Below are 24673 nucleotides of genomic sequence, written 5' to 3'. Positions count from 1 at the left end.
TTCGTTTTGTTGTACACCGCAGTACTCTAAACCGTCGATTGGACGGAAGATAGTGGAACTCATAATACAGCGGATGAAGCTGGTCACTCAAGATTGAAATACCCATGCGCTGTACATGCCTAGTATACAGCGAGGCTGGGTTCAGTAGTGGTTCCCCAATCAACCTACTGGACCATTTCACAATCTGGTTAATAGAGTTCCGACTCTTTAATGTTAAGTTCCCGTACCAAGATACCAGAGAAAAGGAGAGTACGTATTCAATAAAAGCACGATAAAACATACTCAACAGTGTTCTCTCAATTTGAAATTGACACAGTTTCCTTAAAAAGAACAGACGTTGATGCCCCTTTTTACACACCGTTTCACAGTTGGCTTTTAAAACTCAGCTTTGAATCAATGATTGTCCCAAGGTATTTGTAAGACTGTACACACTCCACTGTTTCACCCTTAATGGATGTGACTTCATGCGTATAGACATTCTTTCTGAAATCAATAACCATATCCTTGGTCTTCAGTACATTTAAATGAAGGTGAGACCACTTAACAAAATCATTAATAATAGGTCCATGACTATTCTCATTATTCTGAAGCAGACTGACAATTACAGTGTCGTCTGCGTACTTCAGCACAACACGATTTTCCAAATGGCCATGGCACATATTTGTGTAGAGAATAAACAGTATTGGAGAAAGTACACATCCTTGTGGTGAACCAGTGGAGGAAGTAACCTGAGGAGAGATTGTGTTATTTATTTTCACTCTTTGTGTTCTCTCAGTTAAAAAATCTAAAATCCATCCGACTAAATTATTACTCAGTTTAAACTGTTCTAAAAGTCTACTTACTATGATGTGAGGTTGAATCGTATTAAGCGCAGAGGAAAAATCTACAAATAGAAGCCTTGCATAAGACCCCTTCCCCTCCAAATGTTTCAAAAGCAGATGTATCAGGGTGACCGTTGCATCCTCTACACCTCTTTTTGATCTATTCGCGAACTGCATTGGGTCTAATAAACACTCAGTCGTCTTTAATATTTCAGATCTCACAAATCTTTCAAAAGTTTTCATTAAAATAGATGTAAGAGCCACTGGTCTTAAGTCATTTAATATCTTTGGACAATTAACTTTCGGAACTGGGACAATCATTGCATCCTTCCATACCTTTGGGACATGCTGGCCCTATAAGGCGAAGGCCCTATTGTTTTCCTTAAGAAAATTATTATTTTACTACCTTTTTGGCACTTTTGGGGCCCTTAACGTGCTCGAAAACTTTTGAAACTTTGCACACGGGTCAGAACCTGCGGCCATCAGAGCCGGGCTGAAGCTGGTACCCGGGCGTGGCAGGGGGGCTCGACAGCGCCCCCTGGAACGGGGTCCGAAAACTTGGTCCATAAATCAAACACGCTTTCATGTAATAATATGAAACTCTGTACACTTATAGATCTCATCGGGGCGAACAACTTTCGTGCTCTAAGTTTTGCGCAATCCCAACAGGAAGTCGGCTATTTAGGGTCGTTTGGAAAACGCATGCAATGGAATTTAAAGTACTCCTCCTAGAGAATTGATCGAGATGCCACGAAACTTGGTCAGTGTGAAGTCAAGACATTGAGGATTAAAAATTGCCAGGGGATTTTTGATATCTCGAACGGTTTGGCCGTGGTGAGGAAACGAAATTATGGCGAGAAACGTTGTAACACTCAGCTTAATTAAGGCAGGATACACAAAAAAAACTACGGTTTATAACCTCTATATGATTTTCTTTGAATAGAAATGTTCTATTTGTTCACAACATAAACACAACAAACAAGATGGAATAATACCTTAAAGTGTATTCAATAGAAGCACCAAAAATAAATATATACAGAATATGCAATAAGTCCGGTGAGTGTGTGTGTATGTTCCAGTTCAGTGTAAGTGTGTGCGTTGAATCGGCCTCACCGGTAAGCCTTTCAAAGTCTGTGCACAGGAAGAGGAACAGTGCTGTCCTGTGAAGCGATCTCCAAGGTGAAATAATCCACTGGTGTATTTCCGCAAAGAGAGTCCAACAATCACAGTCAATGACGAGCAAAAACAAAAGGTGTGGTGCGATCGATCGCTAGTCCCAAACGAGCAATAGTAGCGTTGCTCTCGAACGCCGACTTTCCGGCTCTTTTAAACGGAAGTGAAAGTCATAACTCCAGCTGATCAGACTGACGTCACGGGGATTCCCTGAAGCTCCGCGAACAAACTCTCGCGTGAGAGAACAGGAACACAACCACATGGCCGGGCAATCAAACGAGGAAGAATAATTATAAAAGAACAGCTGTCTGGTAAGAATTATACAAATACTTCACAGCAATATAAAATATTCTTTCCTTATGTGGCCTAGCTACATATTCCCCCCCCCCCCCCCCAGCCAGCGGCATCGGAGGAGAGCGTCCATAATAGCGCTTCAGGTTTACCACATTCAATATATCGACTCTAGGTGGGTTGCCCCAGCACACAGTGTAATTTATTGGCCCTGTTTTACTTTTAATTTCAGCTGGACCCTCCCACTTGGGCGCTAGCTTGGCAGAGAATTTGTTTGCTGAATTAGAGAGAGGATGGGTTTTAATCCAAACCAGGTCACCCGTATGAAACTGCGCATTTTTTCTACGGTAATTATAATACCTAGCTTGTTTGGCTTGGCTCATCCTCATTCTATTCCTCACTTCTTCCATCATGATGTTTTGTCGTTCTACCAGGGAATATGCAGCTTGATCAGGTGAAGGCGGTCGGTGGATAAGACGTTCCAGTGGTCCTAGAATTTGTCTACCCAGCATGAGCACAGTTGGTGTTTTTCCGGTGGTTTCTTGCTGGGCAGTGTTAATGGCATAGCGGAATTCTGGTAGCCACTGGTCCCAGGTCTGATGATGTTGACCCACGTATGCAGCAATCATAGTTTTTACTGTCCGGTTGATTCTTTCTGTTAGGTTTGACTGTGGGTGATAACTCGTTGTGAGTTTCTGAACACAACCCCATGTTTTGCACAGATCGCTCAGAAGACTGGACGTAAATTGGGGACCCCTATCGGACACCAGGTATTTGGGTACCCCCCATCGTGTAAAGATCTCCTCTCGTAGAATTTTCACTACTTTCTGGGTCTTGCTGTCTCTCAGAGGGAACATTTCCACCCACTTCGTGAAATAATCAACAATGACAAGGAGGTATGTGTTCTGTCGTTTACTGGCGGGGAAGGGTCCCATTAGATCCACCCCCAACGTGTGTCCAGGTTCAGTGATCTGTGTACTCTGCATCAATCCAGAAGGTTTTGTATTGCTAGGTTTGTATTTCTGACAGATCTCACAGCTTTTGACGTATTGGCACACGTCCTTCCTAACGGACGGCCACCATGCCACGTCTAAGATTTTCAGCAGAGACTTTAACTGTCCGAGATGACCTCCAAGCGGATTATCATGGTAGTAGTGCATGAAGTCAGCGGTTAATGATAGTGGTACTACCAACTGATACTTCTCTCCTTTATCCTTCATAGGAACTTTGCGGTACCACACCCCTTGAAGGTTTTCAAAGGTGATGGCTTGATCCTTGACTGATCGAGGGGGAATGTTAGATTGCAGGTCAGTGATGGTATTGTCCAATTGTTGAGCTTTAGTAATCTCCTCCAGAGAGTGCGGTAATGTAGACGCATGGTGTGATATGGATAGACAAGGGGCAACATCAGCATCAGGCGTACCCTGGACCCGGGATAAAGCGTCAGGTCCCATGTTGAGGCACCCTTTTCTGTGATGGACCTGGAAGTTGAACTGTTGCAGGCGGAGTGTCCAGCGAGTTAGGCGTGAGGAGGTTTTAGGGCAGTTGAATGCCCAGGCTAGGGCCGCATGGTCAGTGAAGACGTTGAAGGCTCTTCCCTCCAAGTAATGTCTCCACTTTTCAACAGCCCAAACCACTGCTAGACATTCCTTTTCTGAAGTGCTGTAATTCTTCTCTGCTCCAGTTAAGGTCCGTGATGCATATGCCACCACCTTTTCTCCCTCCTCTGACTGTTGAGTGAGGATGGCGCCCAGTCCTACCTCACTAGCATCCGTGTGAACTTGGAAGTCTTTGGAGGTGTCGGGTTGTATTAACACCGGTGAGTTTTGTAAAGCTAACTTCAGTGCATCCATACTTGCTTGACATTCTGTGGTCCACTCCCACTTGACTCCTTTCTTTTTCAAGTTATTCAATGGTGCAGAAATGTCCGCGAAGTGTGCTATAAATTTATGATACCACCCCGCCAATCCTAGAAATCTTTGCAAGGCTTTGAGATCGTGCGGGATTGGGAACTCTGCAACAGCGCTGGTCTTCTCTCGGTCAATCTCCACTCCCCTCTCAGAGACTATATGGCCGAGGAATTTGAGCTGTCGCTTGAAGAAGTGGCTTTTCTTCATGTTCAACGTCAGGTTGGCTTGGGTAAGTCTATGTAGAACCATGTTGAGATGTTGAACGTGTTGATCTAGTGACTTTGAATAGATGATGATGTCGTCAATATAAACAAAACAAATCTTCCCCCTCAAATCAGACAAAACTCTCTCCATCAGACGCTGGAAGGTAGCAGCGGCATTTCTGAGCCCAAAAGGCATTGACTTGAATTGAAATAGTCCCTTGGTGGAGATAAAAGCAGTTTTTTCCTTACTCTGGTCCTCCATCTCCACCTGCCAGTATCCAGACTTCAGGTCCAAGGAACTAAACCAAGAGGCTCCTTCCAAGGATTCAAGGATGTCGTGAATTAACGGCATTGGATAAGCGTCAGCCACTGTCTTGCTGTTCAGCCTCCTATAATCCACGCAGAACCTGTGAGAGCCATCAGGTTTGGGGACAAGCACCACAGGTGAAGACCACGGCGAGAAAGAAGGTTCAATGATATTGTCTCGCAACATCTGATCTACTTGTTCCTCTATAATCTGCTTCTTAAGAGGAGAAACTCTGTATGCCCGGGATTTTAGGGGTATGTCATCAGATAATGTGATTTTGTGTCGTACTATTGAGGTTTTACCCAGGTTGTTGGAGGTGGTGCGTGGCCAGGCGGAGCTCAATTTCAACAACTCCTCCTGATTGTCAGAGTCCCACGTAGTGCTCTCGGGGGAAATGGACAAGAGTTCTGGAAGTCTACCAGTGGATGGTAGGGCATAGTATAAATTCAGCTTTGCAGCCCTATGAGGAAGATCTTGACCAGCCGGGATCACAGGACCTGTTGGAATCTGCGATGGCAAGAAAGGGTAATAGTTGTTTCCTTTTTCAGATCTTAACCCATATCGGCCTCTTCCCACTTCTAGGACCGCTCCAGTGTCCCTCAGGAAATCCAGACCAGCAATAAGAGGAAATGCGAGGTGAGTGTCTTTTAGGATATAAGTATCCAAACTGCAATCTTGGTCATGCCATTGAATCTTAATCCTTTGCAGATCTCTGGACTGGTGAATCGTGCCGTCCGCCATTATGAACCTCTGTGGACTGGAGGTAACAACTGAGGGAATCTCACCTTTCAACTGTTTCCACAGGCTTTCTTGCATTAAAGTGTAAGTGCTACCTGTGTCTAATACAGCCTTCACTTCTTTGCCATTCACCCTTACAGGCACCATCAGGAGAGAGGACATGGGATGGGGTTGTGCTAGTGTTACTCCAGCCAGGTTTTTTGGAAAGGTACGTTCAGCAGATTTTTTGTTGGTCTTTTCTTTGCTGCTCTGAGTACTGACTTTTTGCCAGTAGTCTTTGGCTCCCATGTGATCCTTTTCCACCATAGATCCAACCTTCACCAGCTGCTCAACCGAGTTGACGGTTCCCCTCATACATCCCGCAACCCTGGGGTTGATGTTGTTAAGTATTCGATTTACTAAGTCCTCCTCAGATATCTCTGGCTTCCATTTCAGACATAGGGCCCGGTAGTCATATGCAAAGTCCCTCAGGCGCTGTTGTGGCTGCTGAACCATTGTCCTCAGCTTTTCCTCCACTTCTGAGAGGTAATCATCTGAAAGAAAAGCAGCCATAAATGCCTTTTTGAAGGATTTCCAATCCATTACCTTGACCTTCTCCGCTTTCCACCAGCTCAGAGCAGGTCCCTTCAGCACCGTGCTCAAGGTTCCTAGGAGTTCAGTACTGGGAAGGGGCCGGATCTCCAGGAAGTTCTCACATTGTTCGATAAAGTTGAGCACCTCCGCCGTATCACAGGAGTCACCTAAAGAGGGGAATTCGATGCGGATAGGAGGTCGGGCACAGAATGAGGATGAACCTGCCACTACTGAGGAGGTAAGCACATTAGAGTGTCTATCATACATCGGATGTTGAACGTCATAAGTATCATTGAGGGGTTTATGAGTGGTAATTTTCTCTCTAGATACTAGAGTTGGGGTAAGTGGTTGAGGGACAGTGGAAAATCGGGAGGAATCTGGAGAATAGGCCTGTAATCTGGTGAGTGTGGGGGTGCTAGTGAGCCTCATTTTTCTCATTTGACTTTCCCATTTCGCATCTCTCCTCAGAAAACAATTTGTCACAGCCTTTTCTAATTTTTCCAGCGCATCTGCAAAATAATCCTCCAACCTTGCCAAGCTAGTATCTACAGCCTGTCTGAAACTGGTTTCCCGATTCAATGTACTGTCCATTGACTGTTTGAAATCTTGTTCTAAAGTATGTACTTTGTTATCAAGGGCCAATAAATCAACTTTACATTGAGTCAGTTCTGATTGCAATGATTGTACCCTCTCAACATTTTGTGTACAACTCTCATCATCATCATCATCATCAGATTGTTCAGCATCAGAAATGTACAATGAACTAAGCATTGAAGTTATTTCAGCAGTAGGATTACGTCTAGTCACAAAAGACCTGGGAATCTCTTGAACATTTGTTAGTTCCATATCATTCTGGCCATCTTCAAAAGTAACTAGGTCATCAGCAGTATTAACAACTTCTGTCACTGTATCAGTATTCCTTACATCCATCTTAAAAAAAAACACACAAAGAACAATAATAAAGGGTCCCCGTACGGGCCACCAATATGTAACACTCAGCTTAATTAAGGCAGGATACACAAAAAAAACTACGGTTTATACCCTCTATATGATTTTCTTTGAATAGAAATGTTCTATTTGTTCACAACATAAACACAACAAATAAGATGGAATAATACCTTAAAGTGTATTCAATAGAAGCACCAAAAATAAATATATACAGAATATGCAATAAGTCCGGTGAGTGTGTGTGTATGTTCCAGTTCAGTGTAAGTGTGTGCGTTGAATCGGCCTCACCGGTAAGCCTTTCAAAGTCCGTGCACAGGAAGAGGAACAGCGCTGTCCTGTGAAGCGATCTCCAAGGTGAAATAATCCACTGGTGTATTTCCGCAAAGAGAGTCCAACAATCACAGTCAATGACGAGCAAAAACAAAAGGTGTGGTGCGATCGATCGCTAGTCCCAAACGAGCAATAGTAGCGTTGCTCTCGAACGCCGACTTTCCGGCTCTTTTAAACGGAAGTGAAAGTCATAACTCCAGCTGATCAGACTGACGTCACGGGGATTCCCTGAAGCTCCGCGAACAAACTCTCGCGTGAGAGAACAGGAACACAACCACATGGCCGGGCAATCAAACGAGGAAGAATAATTATAAAAGAACAGCTGTCTGGTAAGAATTATACAAATACTTCACAGCAATATAAAATATTCTTTCCTTATGTGGCCTAGCTACAACGTGAAACAGAAAGTGTGTTATAACTTCAGCATACATTAACTGATCTTGATGAAACTTCAGCAGTGTGTTCGTTGTAAGAGGCCGATCACATGGATGTGACTATTGTGAGTCAAAGTTATAGCGCCACCAACTGGCAGCAGGAAGTGTGTCACTTTCAAAATGCTTTGAAATCACCCTCTAATTTTTACCCGATTTGCTTCAAACTTTATGTGCATAATGTAAACACACGCCAGATGTAGGCCTGTGAAAGGATTATTGATATCTTAGATACTGTTGCTGTGGCAACAAATCAAACTTTAATATTCTTGTTTGATGCTTTTGAGACTCTTAGCATGCTTGAAATTGCATGAAACTCGACAGACACATAAAATTTATTAGCCAGTAGACATGTGCAAAGTTTCAGAAACGGGCGTGGTGAGGGCTCAGTAGCGCCACCTTTAGTCAAAAATGGGGGGGTTAGTTTTATCTACAGTAACAAAACTCAGTACGTATATTGTACTCATCAAGCCGGATAACTTTCTAATTTACAGTCATTAGCTCGGACCAACAGAAAGTCAGATATTTTGGTTTGAATGTGGTCATTCTCTCTCTGAGCCTACGTCTCTGTGTCTGTGCCTGTGTGTGTGTGTGTGTGTGTGTGTGTAGGGGGAGGGGGGCTAGATTAACCATTTCACTGCTGTGTGGTTTGGCCTGCATTAAAAAAGAAAATAAATCTTAAGCCTTGTATTTTTTAAATAAGTTTTTTTTTTTATAAAGTAAAGGCATATAACCAGTTTAATTGTAGTGCATTGACAATAGTTTTATATAATTAGTTTATTAATTAAATTAACTTGGTCCATAAACTTGGTCTGAAAATTTGGTCCATAAATCAAACACACTTGCATGTAATAATATGAAACTCGGTACACATATAGATCTCATCGGGCCAAACTACTTTAAGCCAGCCCAACAGGAAGTCGGCTATTTTGGTCTGAATGTGGATGTTTTGCAAAACCAGCCTCTAAATTTTTACTCACTCCTCTTAAGTGGTTTATTTTATTCCCACCAAACTTTTTCAACATGACGAAAATACATGAAAGATGCTAAATTGTTAACGGATATTGAATATCTCAAACGGTTTTGCTATGGCGAGGGATTATGTCAAAAAAAGGATCAGGAAACGTCTCATATCTTCTAAAAATGTAATTATACACCATTTATTTTTATATAAAATTATACAAATATTAGAACTCAACTAATTTTATTCTATTTTTTCAATTCAAGTTGTATGAAAATTTTTAAAACAGGCTATTTAGTGCTATTTGGTTAAACAAAAAAAATCATACATAGGGCTATACTTCCCTCTTGTGTCCAAAATGATATAAACATAGTACATAAAACTTTTTTATCAGGTATGGCTATTGTATTTATATATAAATATATTAGGTATGTGGCTGTGAGGATATTTTCCCACCGGTTAATCGACGTGTGACACCAGCGGGGGCTTTTAAATCGCTAATATAAAAGTGAAAGTAAAGGCACTTTTACACAAAATATTCCGTCATCATCTTTTCAGGAGGGCAGGGGGATTTCTCTGTTGGGTGAGAATTAATTGAAATTATTGTTTTTCAAGGTAGCATTCTAATCAGGTAAAGCAAGTAATATTCTCTGTTACCCCTTTTCCACCAAAGCATTTCGAGTAGGGATGGCCCGATACCGATACTGGCATCGGGGATCGGGTCGATACTGTCCTCATATACTCGTACTCGTACTCATAAAAATTCGCCGATACCACGCCCCGATACCACGTACATTTTGCGAAACGAAACTGGCCGCCGCGAGTGCTTTGTCGAGGTGAACTGAGGCATAGGGACGTGCACTCCCAACGCAAAAGAGTGCGGGCGCGGCACTAGATCTGATGGCCGAGCGCGAGCGCGGGCGCGGGCGGTAATGCACTCACTCTGTGTGTGCGGTTTCCGGGAGAATAAAACGATTCGCGGGACGCCCGCAAACTAGAAATATCTATGAATACAACATATTAAAACTAATAGATTTTCATTCATCTGTTGCAGAAAAGCAAGAAGAACAACTAAAACAAAATAGAAACGATTTACAGGCCAGAGTTTCTATTCATAACATGTTTGCAGCGTTGAGCGATGTAGCCAATCACAGACATGTGTGTTGATTTCTTGAACGCAATGGCTAATCAGAAGCATTTAAGATAGACTCCCCTCACTGCTCAAAACTTTTTTGTTCAGTGCTGAATTCTGTATGCTGGCAAATCCTCTAATTATAACAAACAAAGTGTGGATATTATGAAAGATTCATTGTGCAGTCAGCTTCATTGATAATAACAGATGTGTGAGATCGCGATGAACTGTCAGCTTTTTAGGAATTAGACTATTAAGGGAGCGCACTTTGGGCGCATTCAGTCATGTCAGACCATGCACGCAGTAACTGCTTGCTTTTATGTTAAATTAACAGTGGTTTGTGTGTTAATACATTTATTATTTTACTCATTATTATTTATTTTTAGACTTGTTAAAACAAGCAGAGAAGAAAATAAAAACAGTCTTCTAACCTGTGTTCTAAAATAGTCTTCTGTCTTCTTTTCTGGGAGCCTATAGTTACTTTTGCGGTAGAAATATCGGTATCGGTACTCGATATCGGCAAGTACACAAATGTAAATACTCGTACTCGTATCGGTTTGAAAAAAAATGGTATCTGGCCATCCCTAATTTTGAGAGCCGGTTTGGAGCCGGTGCCTGCGCGCGAACCAGTTCTTTGTGTTTCGACAGCCAAAGAACCAGTTCTCGGCCAGGAAACTGGTTCCAAAGCGGCACCAACTCTTTGCTGGACTAGAATCGCTCTTTTACCACGTCATGCTTACGTCGGGGGCTGGGGGCGGGTTTAGATGTGTTCCAAACATCTTTTCTGACCATAATATAGGATCGCAAAGCCAGGAGAAACATTTGCAGAAACACGATGTAGTCCGCCTTTGTAATTGTTAAGCTTGAAGTTGGCGCAAGCGTTTCTATTTATTTATTTTTTTGAAAACATTATAAGCAAAGAAGCAAACAGTCACAATATAGAACAAATAAATGGAAACGAAAAAAAAGAAGAGAAGAGATTATATATCAAAGGAAAAGATTAAAAGACTGAAGGAATACAACTTTGTCAAATGTTTAATTTAGTTTCATATATAAACTGAGAAAGTTCTGTAACTTTAATTTAGCATTCAGCTGTGGAGCACGAAACTCCTGTCTTATTCTGTGTCTCTATATACAGCTGTCAGACGGGTTTGCTTTCTATTGTAAGTTAAATGAAACATGTTAATGAAACTCTTGGAGACTCTCGCTAAGCTTTTGTCTTAGCAAGAGAGAGTCCTGTCACTCCTGTTCTGGAGTCTCAGGGTTTGAATAAGTTTTTCCCTCTCTCTTTTAATACAGGTTACTAAACTGGTATACGAGTTTCCACCATCACAATGTAACCCCTCCTTCTTGTAATGTATATATATTACAATGTTTGACTCAAGAAGTTAGACGATGTTGGAATGACTGCAGCTACCGACAAGCAATAAAGAACTTCTGCTTGGAAAACTTCCACCGTCTCCTGGTCTGAGCTTCTAACTTTTCTACAAAGAAAAAGATCACTACAGATGGTGCCGTGAGCCGGATAGAATTAACTTCACCTGAATCCAGATTGGAATTCAAGCTCAAAGATCTGACTGCATTCCAGAGAGAATCTTACCTGAATCCAGAACTGAAATCTCCACTCAACAAAGACTGAGTTCCAGAACTGAAATCTCCACTACTGAGTTCCAGAACTGAAATCTCCACTCAACAAAGACTGAGTTCCAGAACTGAATCCTGAACTTCAAAGCTCAACAAAGAACAAACTTTTTTTGACTGAGTTCCAGACGGAATCCTTTCCGTATAAACAACGATTTGGTGAGTTTCACTCTATTCAAAGAACCACTGAAGACCAGTACAATCCTCTGCGCCGTCAGAGAACAGTTATCAGACAGCTGCAGTGTCTGGCTAACAAAGTTACCCTTTAAAAGTTTATTTTAAAGATGAAAGTATAGCCTCTACGTTGCTAGAGAAGGTATCCTCTAAAGTTAGGGAAGGTTAACATTACGTGTTAATATTGGTGAACCTCTGTTCAAACAGGGATGTGTTTATCCTCTAAAAGTTAGGAAGGTGAAAGATCCTTTACATTTCCTTTTAGAGAAGATTAGCGTAGCGTGCTAATATTTTGTGTGTTACCCTTTGCTCTGGGCAAGGAAGGTTAACTGTGTTATCGAGTGTAGCCTCTTTTGAGCAGAGAAGATTTAGTGTTTTTGTTTGTTTTATCCTCTAAAAGTTAAGAAGGTGAAAGATCCTTTGCATTTTTCTTTTAGGGAAGATTAGCGTAACATGCTAATAGTTTGTGATGTGTTGGTAACAAGGAAGTTTAACAATAGTTGATTTGTGTTAACAAGTGTACCCTCTGTTGATCAGAGAAGTTTTAGTGTTTTTGATTGTGTGATAAAGAAACATCACAAAATGGTTAGAAAAAATGCTCGGCTGGTTCCAACAACGGAAAAAGGTGGTCTTGCTACTCCTTTGTGGTCAGATAGCGAATTTAAAACACTGTTAGGAGAACAGATGGATCTAATAGTCACTGAAAAAGTTAGACAAGAACTAACACAGAAATATGAGATTCATCCAGATAAGATTTGGTCTGTAGAAGAGTGTAAAAAGGTTCTAGGAGCAAGTGTTCGCAAGAACAATGTGGAAGCAATTATCTGTTGTCACAGAGAATTTGGTTTAGCAGTAGCTACACAACAGTCTCAGCATAACTCAGAACTAGAAAAAGAGAACAAAGAGCTACGTGCTAGAATTTCTTCTTTGACTAAGAAATTGAACCGCAACAAACCTATAGAAAAAAATGATGTAGAAGAAGTTAGTCAGCCGGATGACATTTACCCTGACTTACGAGCGTTCTTTGAAACAGATGCGGCTCTCCGCCCAGTAACTGATGTGCCTGTAAATTCAGTAAATGTGTGTGGTGCTAGAAAGAGATCGCAGGGAATTGAGGGAACTGAAAGTGTTCCTCCCAACTCTTCTGTTGTCCAAATCCAAACTGTTGCAAAAGCACTTGGACCTAAAGACATAGAGCGACTGTCCCAGAGCCTACCTTCAGCACGTAAACAGTTTTCTGAATTTAGAAGAACATTAATCAGCAAAATGCGTCTATATGACATGTCGTTGACAGAGGTCACACAGTTAATGTCACAAATTTTAACTGAAACTGAATTCAACAGTTTTGAATCTGCCGTGACTTCTGAACTACAACATCCCAGTAGAAGTGATATGAGAGAAGGTGTTTTGAAAATCCTAAAGAATATCTTAGGGCCCAAAATAGATTGGTCTAGAATTACTAGTTGTGTACAAAAGAAAGATGAAAATGTGTGCGAATATACTGAGAGGTTTTGTCAGTCAGCTGTAACGTACAGTGGAATAGTGGATGACTCTGAAAGTGTGCTTGATGACAAAGGACCACTGATTCGTATCTGGTCAGACGGTCTTGTTGCTGAATACAGAAGAGCTTTGCCATTCCTAGATATAGCTTGGTCTAACAGAACTCTCAGAAGTAACTTAGACAGTTTGGCAGCATCGGAAAGAGATGCTGATGTTAAAGCCAAAGTGAGAGTAGCAGCAGCAGCTACATTTAGCACAACGCCACCAGTAAACAGGTGGTCTAAAAAAGAAGGCAAATGCCACTACTGTGGAAAATTAGGACATTGGGAGAAAGAGTGTAGGAAGAAGTTGCAAGATACAAAAAGAAATGCTATGCATAATTCTGCTCCTTCTCAGCCTGCATACAACCCTGAAATAGTTCCGCAAGTGTCCACTGAAACTTTAGGACAGCTAGTTCAGGCTCTTCTAAGAGCACAAAAAGACCAGGAAAAAAACTAATTGTTGGGGCTGTGAGTAGCTACCTTTCACCTGTAATCCATCATTATGACAAAATAATTTTTGTGAAAGGTAGCATACAAGAGAAAGAAATTGATTTTTTGCTTGATACAGGTGCAGAGATTACAATAATTCCTACAAAATTGGCTAAAGGTTTAGACATACCGTACAAGAAAACCAAACTTTCTTTAACTGGTGTAGTAGGTGAAGATTCTGTTTTGTATGAAACCCCGCCCATAGAGGTACAATTTGGCCCTAAAACTCTGACTACAAAACTGCTATGTGCTCAATTAAACACAGGTGCAATTTTAGGCATGGATCTCCTGAGACAGGTACATCTAACTTTAGACATGTCCTCAGAATCTGCTAGCATTCAAATTTCCTCAGCACAAGTTTCTACCAATAATGTAATCCCTCCAGAGTATGATTTCTTACAGAATCATCCAATTTGGGCTAAAGACAAGGATGATTGTGGTTTGTTGACAGGTGTAGAACCAATAAAATTGACGGGGACTCCACCTCCGGTCACCAAACAATATCCGATCAATAAGGAAGCTATACAGGGGATCAAACCTATTGTAGAAAAGTTGCTGATGCAGGGAGTGCTAGTTAAAACCAATAGTCCCTGTAACTCGCCCATATGGCCCATCAAGAAATCCAATGGGACATGGAGACTTACAATAGACTACAGAGTAGCCAATAAAAATATTAATAAAATCACTCCTCTAGTGGCAGATCCTTCTACAATTTGTAATGGCATACCATTAGAGAGTAAGATCTTTTCAGTAATTGATATGTCTAATGGATTCTTTTCTGTACCGTTGCACTCTGACAGCCAGCCATGGTTAGCTTTCACAGTTGACTATGAGCAATACCAGTGGACACGTTTGCCAGAGGGATTTCAAAACTCCCCAACCATATACCATCAGGCTGTCAGACGTGATTTGTGTGACCCAGAATGTCCGGTAAAACAGTCCACTATGATCCAATATGTCGATGATATTTTGATTGCCTCAACAGATCACGAGGTACATCAAACTGAATTGGCATCATTGTTGGACTATTTGCATAAGAAAGGACACAAATGCAGCTTTCACAAAGCTCAAATTGCTAAAAAGCAAGTCACATTTCTGGGTCAAACAATTGGTGCAGGAAATAGATCCATTACACAGGATCGAGCGGCTTCAGTCAAAGCCATACCTCCGCCTACTACCATTAAAACACTCCGATCATTTTTAGGAACAGCAGGTTACTGTAGACCTTGGATTGAAGACTATGCCTCAATTGCACAGCCGCTCTATGACTTGTTGAAAGGCCATGGTAAAGATTCTGATACTGTTTGTATGGAAGAATGTCACCTCAAAGCGTTCAATGATTTGAAGAGAGCACTATGTCAAGCACCAGCATTAGGAATTGCCCAAACTGATAGACCATTTGTGCTTTATGTCCATGAACATTTAAGCTTCATGACTGCATGTCTAATGCAAGATCATGGGGGCAGTTTACGCCCAATTCATTACTATTCTGGTAAACTTGACATAGTAGCTCAAGGTATGGGCCCATGCCTCAGAGCAGTACAGGCAGTGCATCTACCGCTTCAGGCTTCATCAGGAATGGTGTTAGGACAGTCTGTAAACGTAAGATGTCCACACGCAGTGTCCGCATTAATGAATCAAGCAAAAGTCACTTCTGTCACTTCCTCTCGCTGGGGAAATTGGTTAGCAACTCTCACAGCCCCGAATATTGTCTTACAGCGTGCACCTGTGACGAACCCATCCTCATGTATGATGTCTGCAATGACTGAGAATTTGTTAGAGGATAAAGGAGAAATGACTCACGATTGTGTTACGCTTACATATACACCTACGAGTGTAGTAAAAGAAACAGCCATAGAGAATTCAGAATTTGAGTTGTTTGTTGACGGTTCAGCTCAAGTAATTGAAGGTAACAGACGAGCAGGTTATGCAGTAACGTCCACCACGGAAGTGTTAGCTTCAGGACGTCTTCCAGATCATTTTTCAGCTCAAGCTGCAGAACTAGTAGCCCTAAAAAGAGCATGCACGCTAGCTTCAGGATCAGTTGCTAATATCTACACAGATTCCATTGTTTAAATTTGTATATAGTGTGGGAGTTTTTTGGAACTCCCAAAGGGGGAATTGAAGGAATACAACTTTGTCAAATGTTTAATTTAGTTTCATATATAAACTGAGAAAGTTCTGTAACTTGAATTTAGCATTCAGCTGTGGAGCACGAAACTCCTGTCTTATTCTGTGTCTCTATATACAGCTGTACAAATGTACAAAATATACAAATGAAACATGTTAATGAAACTCTTGGAGACTCTCGCTAAGCTTTTGTCTTAGCAAGAGAGAGTCCTGTCACTCCTGTTCTGGAGTCTCAGGGTTTGAATAAGTTTTTCCCTCTCTCTTTTAATACAGGTTACTAAACTGGTATACGAGTTTCCACCATCACAATGTAACCCCTCCCTCTTATAATGTATATATATTACAATGTTTGACTCAAGAAGTTAGACGATGTTGGTACGACTGCAGCGACAAGCAATAAAAGAACTTCTGCTTGGAAAACTTCCTCCGTCTCCTGGTCTGAGCTTCTAACTTTTCTACAAGGAAAAAGTTCACTACAAGACTTACATGTTTCAACTGTTTTTAAAGCCTGCTTGGTACACGAGTTAGAGATAATCCCAAAGTAATGTTGTACTTGCAAGCGTTTCTAGCTAAGACGTATGGCGACGTACACAGTGACGTAACGACGTCGTTCGCTGGGCGCTCTAGTCAGTGGAAAAACAAACAGGTTCTGAAAAGGTTCGCAATATATATATATATATATATATATATATATATATATATATATATATATATATATATATATATATATATATATATATATATATATATATTGTAATATACTGTAAAACTTCAAATAATAGCCGAGTCCCAAAATAGACGCCTGTCTCTTTTACACACCTGGTGTGGATGCAGGTTTGGGTAAATAAAAGCTGGTCTCAAATAGAGGCCGGGTCTGTTTTTTAATTTCGGGTTGTTAAACGCCTAAAACCGTCAGATCATCCGCTTTTTGTCCCGCCAAAGCCTATTTTGATCGGTGAGTGATGTAGAATAGAATGACTGCTGCGCTTGACAGGGTGCATAATGAGCAGAGAGAGAGAGAGAGCGCCCCGGCCGTGCGCGCGCACTCTCGCGTCTTCAAACAACACGAGCGCTGTCTTGCTCTCTCTCCTTCTTGCATATTAATCAAATCAATGGACACGATAGTAAAAGCGGTTGGAACTTGGAAGACCTCAGTTTCACGTGGAGCATTTGGAGATTTTTAGAGATTAGAGACTCAATGAACAACATCTCAACACTAAATTATAAAGGCCTGTCTCATGTAGATGCCTGTCTCAAATACAAGCCGGTGCAGTTCGACGATTTGGGAAAATAAAAGCCCGGGCTATTATTTGAAGTTCTACGCTATATCTATCTATCTATATATCTATATCTATCTATATCTATATCTATATATATAGCTACGAGCAGCGATTACGGGCCAACAACTGGCAGCAGGAAGTGTGTATCTTTCAAAATACTTTGAAATCACCCTCTTATTTTTACCTGATTTGCTTCAAACTTCACTACTATAATATAAACACACGGCAGATGTAGACCTGGATGCAGACATGACCTTTCAGAAGGTTGCTCACGAACTCTTTGTGGTTGATATGTGCCCTCGATGCGCACTTTTGCAGAGCCCACACTGATGCAACACTCTTCAGCACACTTCTTTTCGACAGTCAAAGCGGGGTTACGTTTTTGCACGTCGTGCACAATAACCCTAAAGGCACCAGGGTTGCGGTGCCACCGGCTTGGGCCCGTAATCGCTGCTCGCAGCTATATTTATTTTTTGCCTTTAGGATTTCTACTTTCAACCCCCTAGTGTCTGCTTGTTTGTGTAAATCAGTAAATTCATCTAGTTTAAAGACCCGTCTCTGATATTCTATACTGGATTTAACATATTTGGTCATCCATGGTTTATTATTTGAGTAAATTTTGACTGTCTTACTAGGAATTATCATATCTCTACAAAAAGCAACATAGGAACAGGTCACATCAGTGAGTTCATCCAAGTCATTACCACAGCTTTCTCTAAACATATTCCAGTCCGTGCAATCATAACACTCTTGTAAACAGAGCACAGATTCCTCAGTCCAAACCCTTACATCCTTTGTTTGCACTTTTAGGTGGGCAATAAAAACACGCAGTTGTGATCAGCCGAGCCCAAAGGAGGCAATGGAAGTGATTTGAAGGCGTCCTTTACTGTTCCGTAGCACAGATCAAGTGTTTTATTCTGTCTGGTTGGGCAAGTGACATATTGATAGTAATGTGGAAGTGCTTTTTTCAGTGACACATGGTTAAAATCACCCAATAACAAACTCGGCGCTTCCGGTGATATCGACTTTAGTTTTTGTACCACCTCAAAAATGGTACTAGTGGCAGAGACGGCATCTGCCTTTGGATGGATATACACCACAGTCATAAAAATTTGTAGAAACTCACGAGGCAAATAAAACGGACGTAGTGATACTGTTAAAAGTTTGACATTCGAAGTGCAAATCCGTTCTCGAACAGTCACAGCACTGCAATATTGTTTGTTAACATACAAACATACCCCGCTGCCTTGTTTTTTCCCCGTCACCTCAGCATCATGTTCCAAACGAAACGGTGTTCCAAATTCATCAATGCACAGGTCTGTGTCTGGGTCCTGCTCATTGAGCCATGTCTCAGTAAAAGCCAAGATGCCACAGTTTTTAAAATCATTCTGGAATCAGACATACCCCTGAAGTTCATCCGTTTTGTTCCTCAAGGACTGAACATTCCCCATGATCACTGAGGGCAAAGGAATCCGGGACAGACGCTGTTTCCTCAGGCGTAACTTTACACCACCTCGCTTTCCCCGCTTCCTTCTCCTTCCCCTTGGTTTTTCCGATTTTCCGCATGGTTGTTTCAAAATAAAGTCCTGAAGCCATGGGACAAAATCCACCACGCGCATCGAACGCACACAGTTTAACTGCAGCAGCACCTCTCTTGGGTAGTGCAACCGACTTTGCCCATTGAAGTCATTAGAGTTATAAACGTCTCATAAAGTCCACAAGACAATGAGGTAAAATAGGTAAAATAGATCCATCCTTGCGCAAGCCCCTCGACAGATGTATAGTTCCCGTAAGAAAATTTGAATAAACTTTAAACCATAAAAATAAAAATAAAGAACATAAAACACAAGGACATGAGAACGCCAAACTTTTCACTTCCGGTCGCTGCGTGCGCAATATACAAGGTCAAGGTCAAGGTCAAGGTAAACTTTATTATCCACAAGTAAGAAATTCATGTGGTCACCATTACACGCTCCATTGCTTAGGAAAAAAGACCTACTGCATACAAATAAAAACATACATACAAAAGCATTCAATACAAAACCACTAAAACATTTAAACATTAAAACATAAGAAAAAGATAAAACACGGACCAGACGGACAAAACAACAAACACTATAGAAACATGACAAGCATGTGTAAATAAGTAAACTAGCTAAATGCTAGCTGATTGTTGTACAGTCTAATTGCTGTAGGCACAAAAGAATTACTGTACCTTGTGGTCCTAATTTTCCTTTCCAGTAGTCTACCACTAGACAATATACAGTTTGTACAACTTTAATCGAGGTTAGTAATAGTGCAAGGTCTTTAGATACTGCTTTGGATGCGATTAGCTTAGTGAACACTGTACATTTTTCAGTTCTGGCTGAAGTAGAGCCCGTGCAGCAGGGTAATTGGGTGACCGTGAGACGGCCATCTAGTCACGGGACAAAATACCTCTCTTCCGTTCCGATTACAACATTAAACAGGTTCTCCCCACTCAGTGAAATAGCCACTGAAAATCCTGTTGAATGTGCCCTAGTTATTGGCGATTCTATTACACGGAACGTGAAAATAAAGACACCAGCCACCATACTCTTTGCCGGGAGCCAGAGTGCCTGACATAAAAAAATGTAAAAGTGCTGGCTAATGCTAATCGTAAATTCTCTAAGATTATTATTCACATTGGCACAAATGATGTTCAACTTCGCCAGTCGGAGATCACAAAAATTTATGTTAAAGAGGTGTGTGAACTCGCAAGTATGATGTCAGGCACTGTAATTTGCTCTGGCCCCCTTCCTGTTCGCAGGAGTGATGAGATAGTTAGTAGACTGTCCTCACTCAATGGCTGGCCGTCTAAGTGGTGTCCACAAAATAACATAGAATTCATAGACAATTGGAAAATATTTTGGGGCAGACCTGACCTTTTGAAAAGAGATAGTATTCATCCCTCCTGGAATGGTGCTGCTCTTCTCTCTAGTAATATGGAACAAAGTCTTAGAGCTGAAACATGACAATCTGGGGCTCAGGTCAGGAAGCAGAAAGCCTGGCTAAAACGACTGTCTGCTAGCGGCCTCGCGTCACCAAGGTCAGATAAATCCCATCACATAGAGGCTCTTTCACCTAGATATCATCACATAGAGACTGTGTCTATTCCCCGAATTAGGAAATACAAAAAACTTCCAAACCCATCTAAGGTTAAAAATTTAATTGATGTTCAACAAACAGATTTAGTACAAATGAACAAATGATAAAGCTTGGGTCGCTGAATATTCGATCCCTTATTTCAAAAGCACTTATTGTTAATGATATGATTACAGACTATAACCTAGATGTGCTGTGTATGACAGAAACCTGGCTAAAGCCAAATGATTACATTACATGAGTCCACCCTCCAAGATTACTGTTATAAACATGAACCTCGTCTGAAAGGCAAAGGGGGAGGTGTTGCTGTAATTTATAGTAATATTTTCAAAATTACTAAGAAGTCTTGTTTCAAATATAATTCTTTTGAAGTGCTGGTGCTTAATGTAACAATATATAGTGCAAATGGTGAATCACATTTGAGATTTGTGCTGGCTACTGTATACAGGCCACCAGGGCACCATACAGACTTTATCAAAGAATTCGCTGACTTTCTATAAAAGTTAGTACTGGTTGCAGATAAAGTCCTAATTGTTGGTGATTTTAAAATACATGTAGATAATGAAAAAGATGCATTGGGATTGGCATTTGAAGATATTCTTAACTCTATTGGAGTTAGACAACACGTTTCAGGACCTACTCATTGTCGTAATCATACTCTAGATCAGAGGTCTTCAATCCTGCTCCTGGAGGGTGTAAGAATTGATTTTCCTGCTAAAACAAAAACTGAGATAAAACTCCTGCAATAAAGCAATAAAATGCAACCTGGACAGAAGATTGCAAAGACAGAGCAACAGGACATTGCCCTGTCCAAACAATTGTCCCTTATCTCTGCATCCTCTCTCCCCCTGAGTCAAGTCACCAAAAGTTCACTGAGAATGCCTATATATCACATATGATGTATCTTGTGAATCTATTGTTTTCCCTTTTCATGTTTGGCTTCATTTTAAATGTCTCAGTGCGATTGGTAAAATGGTCTTAATTTCATTGCAGTCATTGAGATTATAAGAAACATTGAGAACTGAAGAGAATCCTGTTCTCCTCCATTGATGATGTCTTTTCAAGATATCTCCCCTCTCCCTTGAGACCAGGTGCTACCCCCTGGCGTACAGGAATTGACCCAAAGCAAACTCTGAAAAATATTGGTACAACCCTTTTGTTCTGGTCTGGGTATTTAAGGCTAGGTAACAGAGCAGTCTTTGGGAAAACTGTAACCAGGAAAACCCCCATGCAGTGCTGTGTCAGTGCCTTCTCGAGTCTTGGACTCAGAATACACTCACACACCACTGTGTGTCTCTGTCAGGAATGCATTTCTTACTTTTAGAGTCATCTTTGAGCAATTGATGTTATGTATTTATTATTTCTGAATTGGCTTTTAATCATTTACTTGCGGAATTGGCATGATACATTTTTCCTGACAAAAATAAATGCTAACCTTGATTTATTCTGCATTCTTCTGAAATCATTGTTTCTAGTATTATGTGGAGGCTGGGCTACCGCAGATCTGTGTCCAGGATAGGTCAAACTAAAGGCTTATATGGACGGAGCAGTAGGCACGTCATCTGAAGACCTTTTGATTACTGTCAATCACTGTCTTGGCAAGTTGTACGGAAGTGGCTAAATAAACTACACTTTTTTGTGAGTGAGCAGTAGGCAGCCGACTTCAGAGGTATTAGCAAGCCCTTCACCCTCTGACCAAGATCAGACTGGCGAGACTGTGTCAGTGAGATCCACGTATACCCGGGGCGTGTGACTCTATGCGGCATCGGGTCCCTTAATGAATGAATAATTGAAATTATGAAATGCCCAGAATAATCAAAGATCTAAATTAACTCATAATCAATATGTATGATTATTTTCTAAGAAGAAATAAGATCTAAGTTTGATTATCATTTGAAATTGGAGTCAGATTAAGCGTAGAGCTAAAGTAATAGTTAAACTAAATTCTAAATAAATTAAGTGAACTTCACTGGAACGCTGAAAAGACATACCAGCATTATCCCTTCGCCCACACCGTTGGATTCCGTCCTTGGGCCAATGGGTGGCCCTTACAAGGGCCACTGTCCTGCAGAGTTTAGTTCCAACCTGCTTCAGCACACCTTCCTTTGTATATTCAAGTGATCCTGAAGAGCTTAATGAGCTGATTCAGGTGTGTTTGATTAGAGTTGGAACTAAACTCTGCAGGACAGTGGCCCTCCAGGAGCAGGATTGAAGACCTCTGCTCTAGATCTAATATTATCACATGGAATTAATGTTGATGCTATTGAAATTCTCCAGCAGAGCGATGACATCTCAGATCATTATCTAGTTTCGTGTAAACTTCATTTAGCCAAGGCTGCAAAGCCGACTCCGTGTTACAAATATGTTAGACCTATCACTTTTGCCACTAAAGATTGCTTTATTAATAATCTTCCTGATCAGTTTCATCATCTCAGCATCCTAGATAGCTTAGAAGAACTTGATATTGCGACAGAAACTTTTAACTCTCTCTTTTCCAGCACTTTAGACACAGTTGCTCCGTTGCGCTTAAAGAAGATTAAAGAAAATTGTCCAACACCATGGTACAACGAGCAGGAATCTGTCGCTAAACCGTCGGATGGGGCTTACGCCAAACATATATTGTATGCACTATCTACATATTAATCCTTATTAATCCTCCTCTGAGTCTTTATGGTAGAGATGATCTTACCTCAGTATTTCCAGTTTACAGTGAGGATTTGCCAGTAGATCAGAAAGCTGCTTGATTCCTGAGTCTCCTAGTTTATTCTCAGAAAGATTCAGTTCTCTCAGGTGTGAGGGGTTTGATCTCAGACCTGAAGCCAGAGCAACACAACCTTCATCTGTGAGACCACAATCATACAACCTGTAGAGAACAATGACACACATTAAGCCTATATCCAGAGATAAACATGACCACTCAAAAAATAAATAACATAATGCTGTCAATATGAAATGTATAGAAATACTCATCAGTTCACTTTGTCAAATCACATCAGTTAGGATTAGGGGATCAAATATACAGTTTGTACAGTATAAATATCATTATTTCTATGGACGTCCTCATAAAACATAGAAACCGAACATGTGTGTGTGTGCTTAATGTATTTGTAAACATGTTATGGAACGTGTGTGTGTGTGTGTGTGTGTGTGTGTGTGTGTTAGGGCTGGGAAAAAAAAAAAAATTCACCAAACTATCGCAATTTTTTTGTTTACTGTTTTAAAATAGATTTTTCTTATTCCAGAATTGATATTGATTCAAATTAAATTGCTTTATTTTTGTCCTTGCTTATAGACGAAGTTGACAGAAGTTAGCCACACTTGTTCCAACAGAGGATGAAACGTGCTATCTATGAGTGTCGTAATATCCCTCTGAAGTGGACGCGTGGAAGCAGCGAGACTGTATCAGTGTTGCCAACTTAGCGCATTTGTCACTATCTTGCCACTGCAAGCACCCACTCACATTTTCTTCAGGAAATGTACATTCATTCTTCTTTTTAACAAAGTAAAGATGAATTTGACTGATAGCATTATTATTATTATTTTTCAATGTTTCCATAGATATGGCGATATTTTGTTATCGTGTGTAATTTTGGCCATGATAATCATGTAGTCAAGTCAAGTCAAGTCATCCTCATTTATATAGCGCTTTTAACAATGTAGATTGATTCAAAGCAGCTTTACAGAGATAAACATATAATTTAAGGTAACAGAGATTGGTTTGGTTTTATAGTGGTTCTTGAAAAAAAAAAATCCAGCTAAAGTTAGTTTCGATTGATTCACTTCCGTCTAAATGATCATTTGTTATTAAATTAGGGGCCGCTAAGACGACACTGTTCTCTCTAAACAGACTATAAACGTGAACCTGTGATAGACGCTGATGGCGTTCACATGCGCATTAAGAATTGATTCTATAGTTATGTGCGTTTGAATATATGTGCGCAGGTTTGTAATTCCTTACAAACCATGCCTAAACAAACTACTTGTCTTGTCTATAAATTTTGATGCAGAATTTTATTTTATCTTATCACTTTGGGTAGGTACGCGAACCGAAAAATTCCACAACGCTTTATCTGTAGAGAGGTATAGGGATCCTCCATAGGGAGAGGCTAGTTGGCACTTCAGCACTGCATTGTCATCAGGTCCAGGCGAAAGTCCTTCGTCAGATCTGGAAACGGCCTGGATCCGGCAGGCTGCGGGAAAACCTCGGGATAAACAAAGACACTAAAATTAGCGTAGATGCCATTCTTCTTATGATGTAACGAGTACATCAGGATTTAAGGGAAGTGTTCCCAGTTCCGGCTGACCTAATCTAAGCAGCCTAATATTGAATTATAGAAGTCTATAGAGTGTTATGTGAATGCTAGGTCAAAGAGATGTGTTTTTAGTCTAGCTTTGAACTGACAGACTGTGTCTGCTTCCCGGACAATCTTAGGAAGATTGTTCCAAAGTTTTGGTGCTAAATAGGAAAAGGATCTAC

At 40.9% G+C, this 24673-nt stretch overlaps 1 protein-coding gene across 2 annotated transcripts in view; it reads right to left on the bottom strand.

Moving 5' to 3' along the window:
• LOC143730847 (NLR family CARD domain-containing protein 3-like) overlaps positions 1-24673 on the bottom strand; it is a 128258-nt gene that overhangs the window by 40793 nt on the left and 62792 nt on the right. For both annotated transcript variants that reach the window (XM_077221416.1, XM_077221417.1), the window contains exon 7: positions 22886-23059. In XM_077221416.1, the coding sequence (XP_077077531.1) occupies positions 22886-23059 (174 nt within the window). The remainder of the gene's footprint in view (positions 1-22885; positions 23060-24673) is intronic.

Source organism: Siphateles boraxobius, unplaced genomic scaffold (genome assembly GCF_051911475.1).
Source record: "Siphateles boraxobius isolate OS27281-9 unplaced genomic scaffold, OSU_SipBor_1 82, whole genome shotgun sequence".
Taxonomy (NCBI): Eukaryota; Metazoa; Chordata; class Actinopteri; order Cypriniformes; family Leuciscidae; genus Siphateles; species Siphateles boraxobius.
The sequence above is the reverse complement of the archived record's forward strand: the minus strand, read 5'-3'. Positions and strand labels throughout refer to the sequence as shown.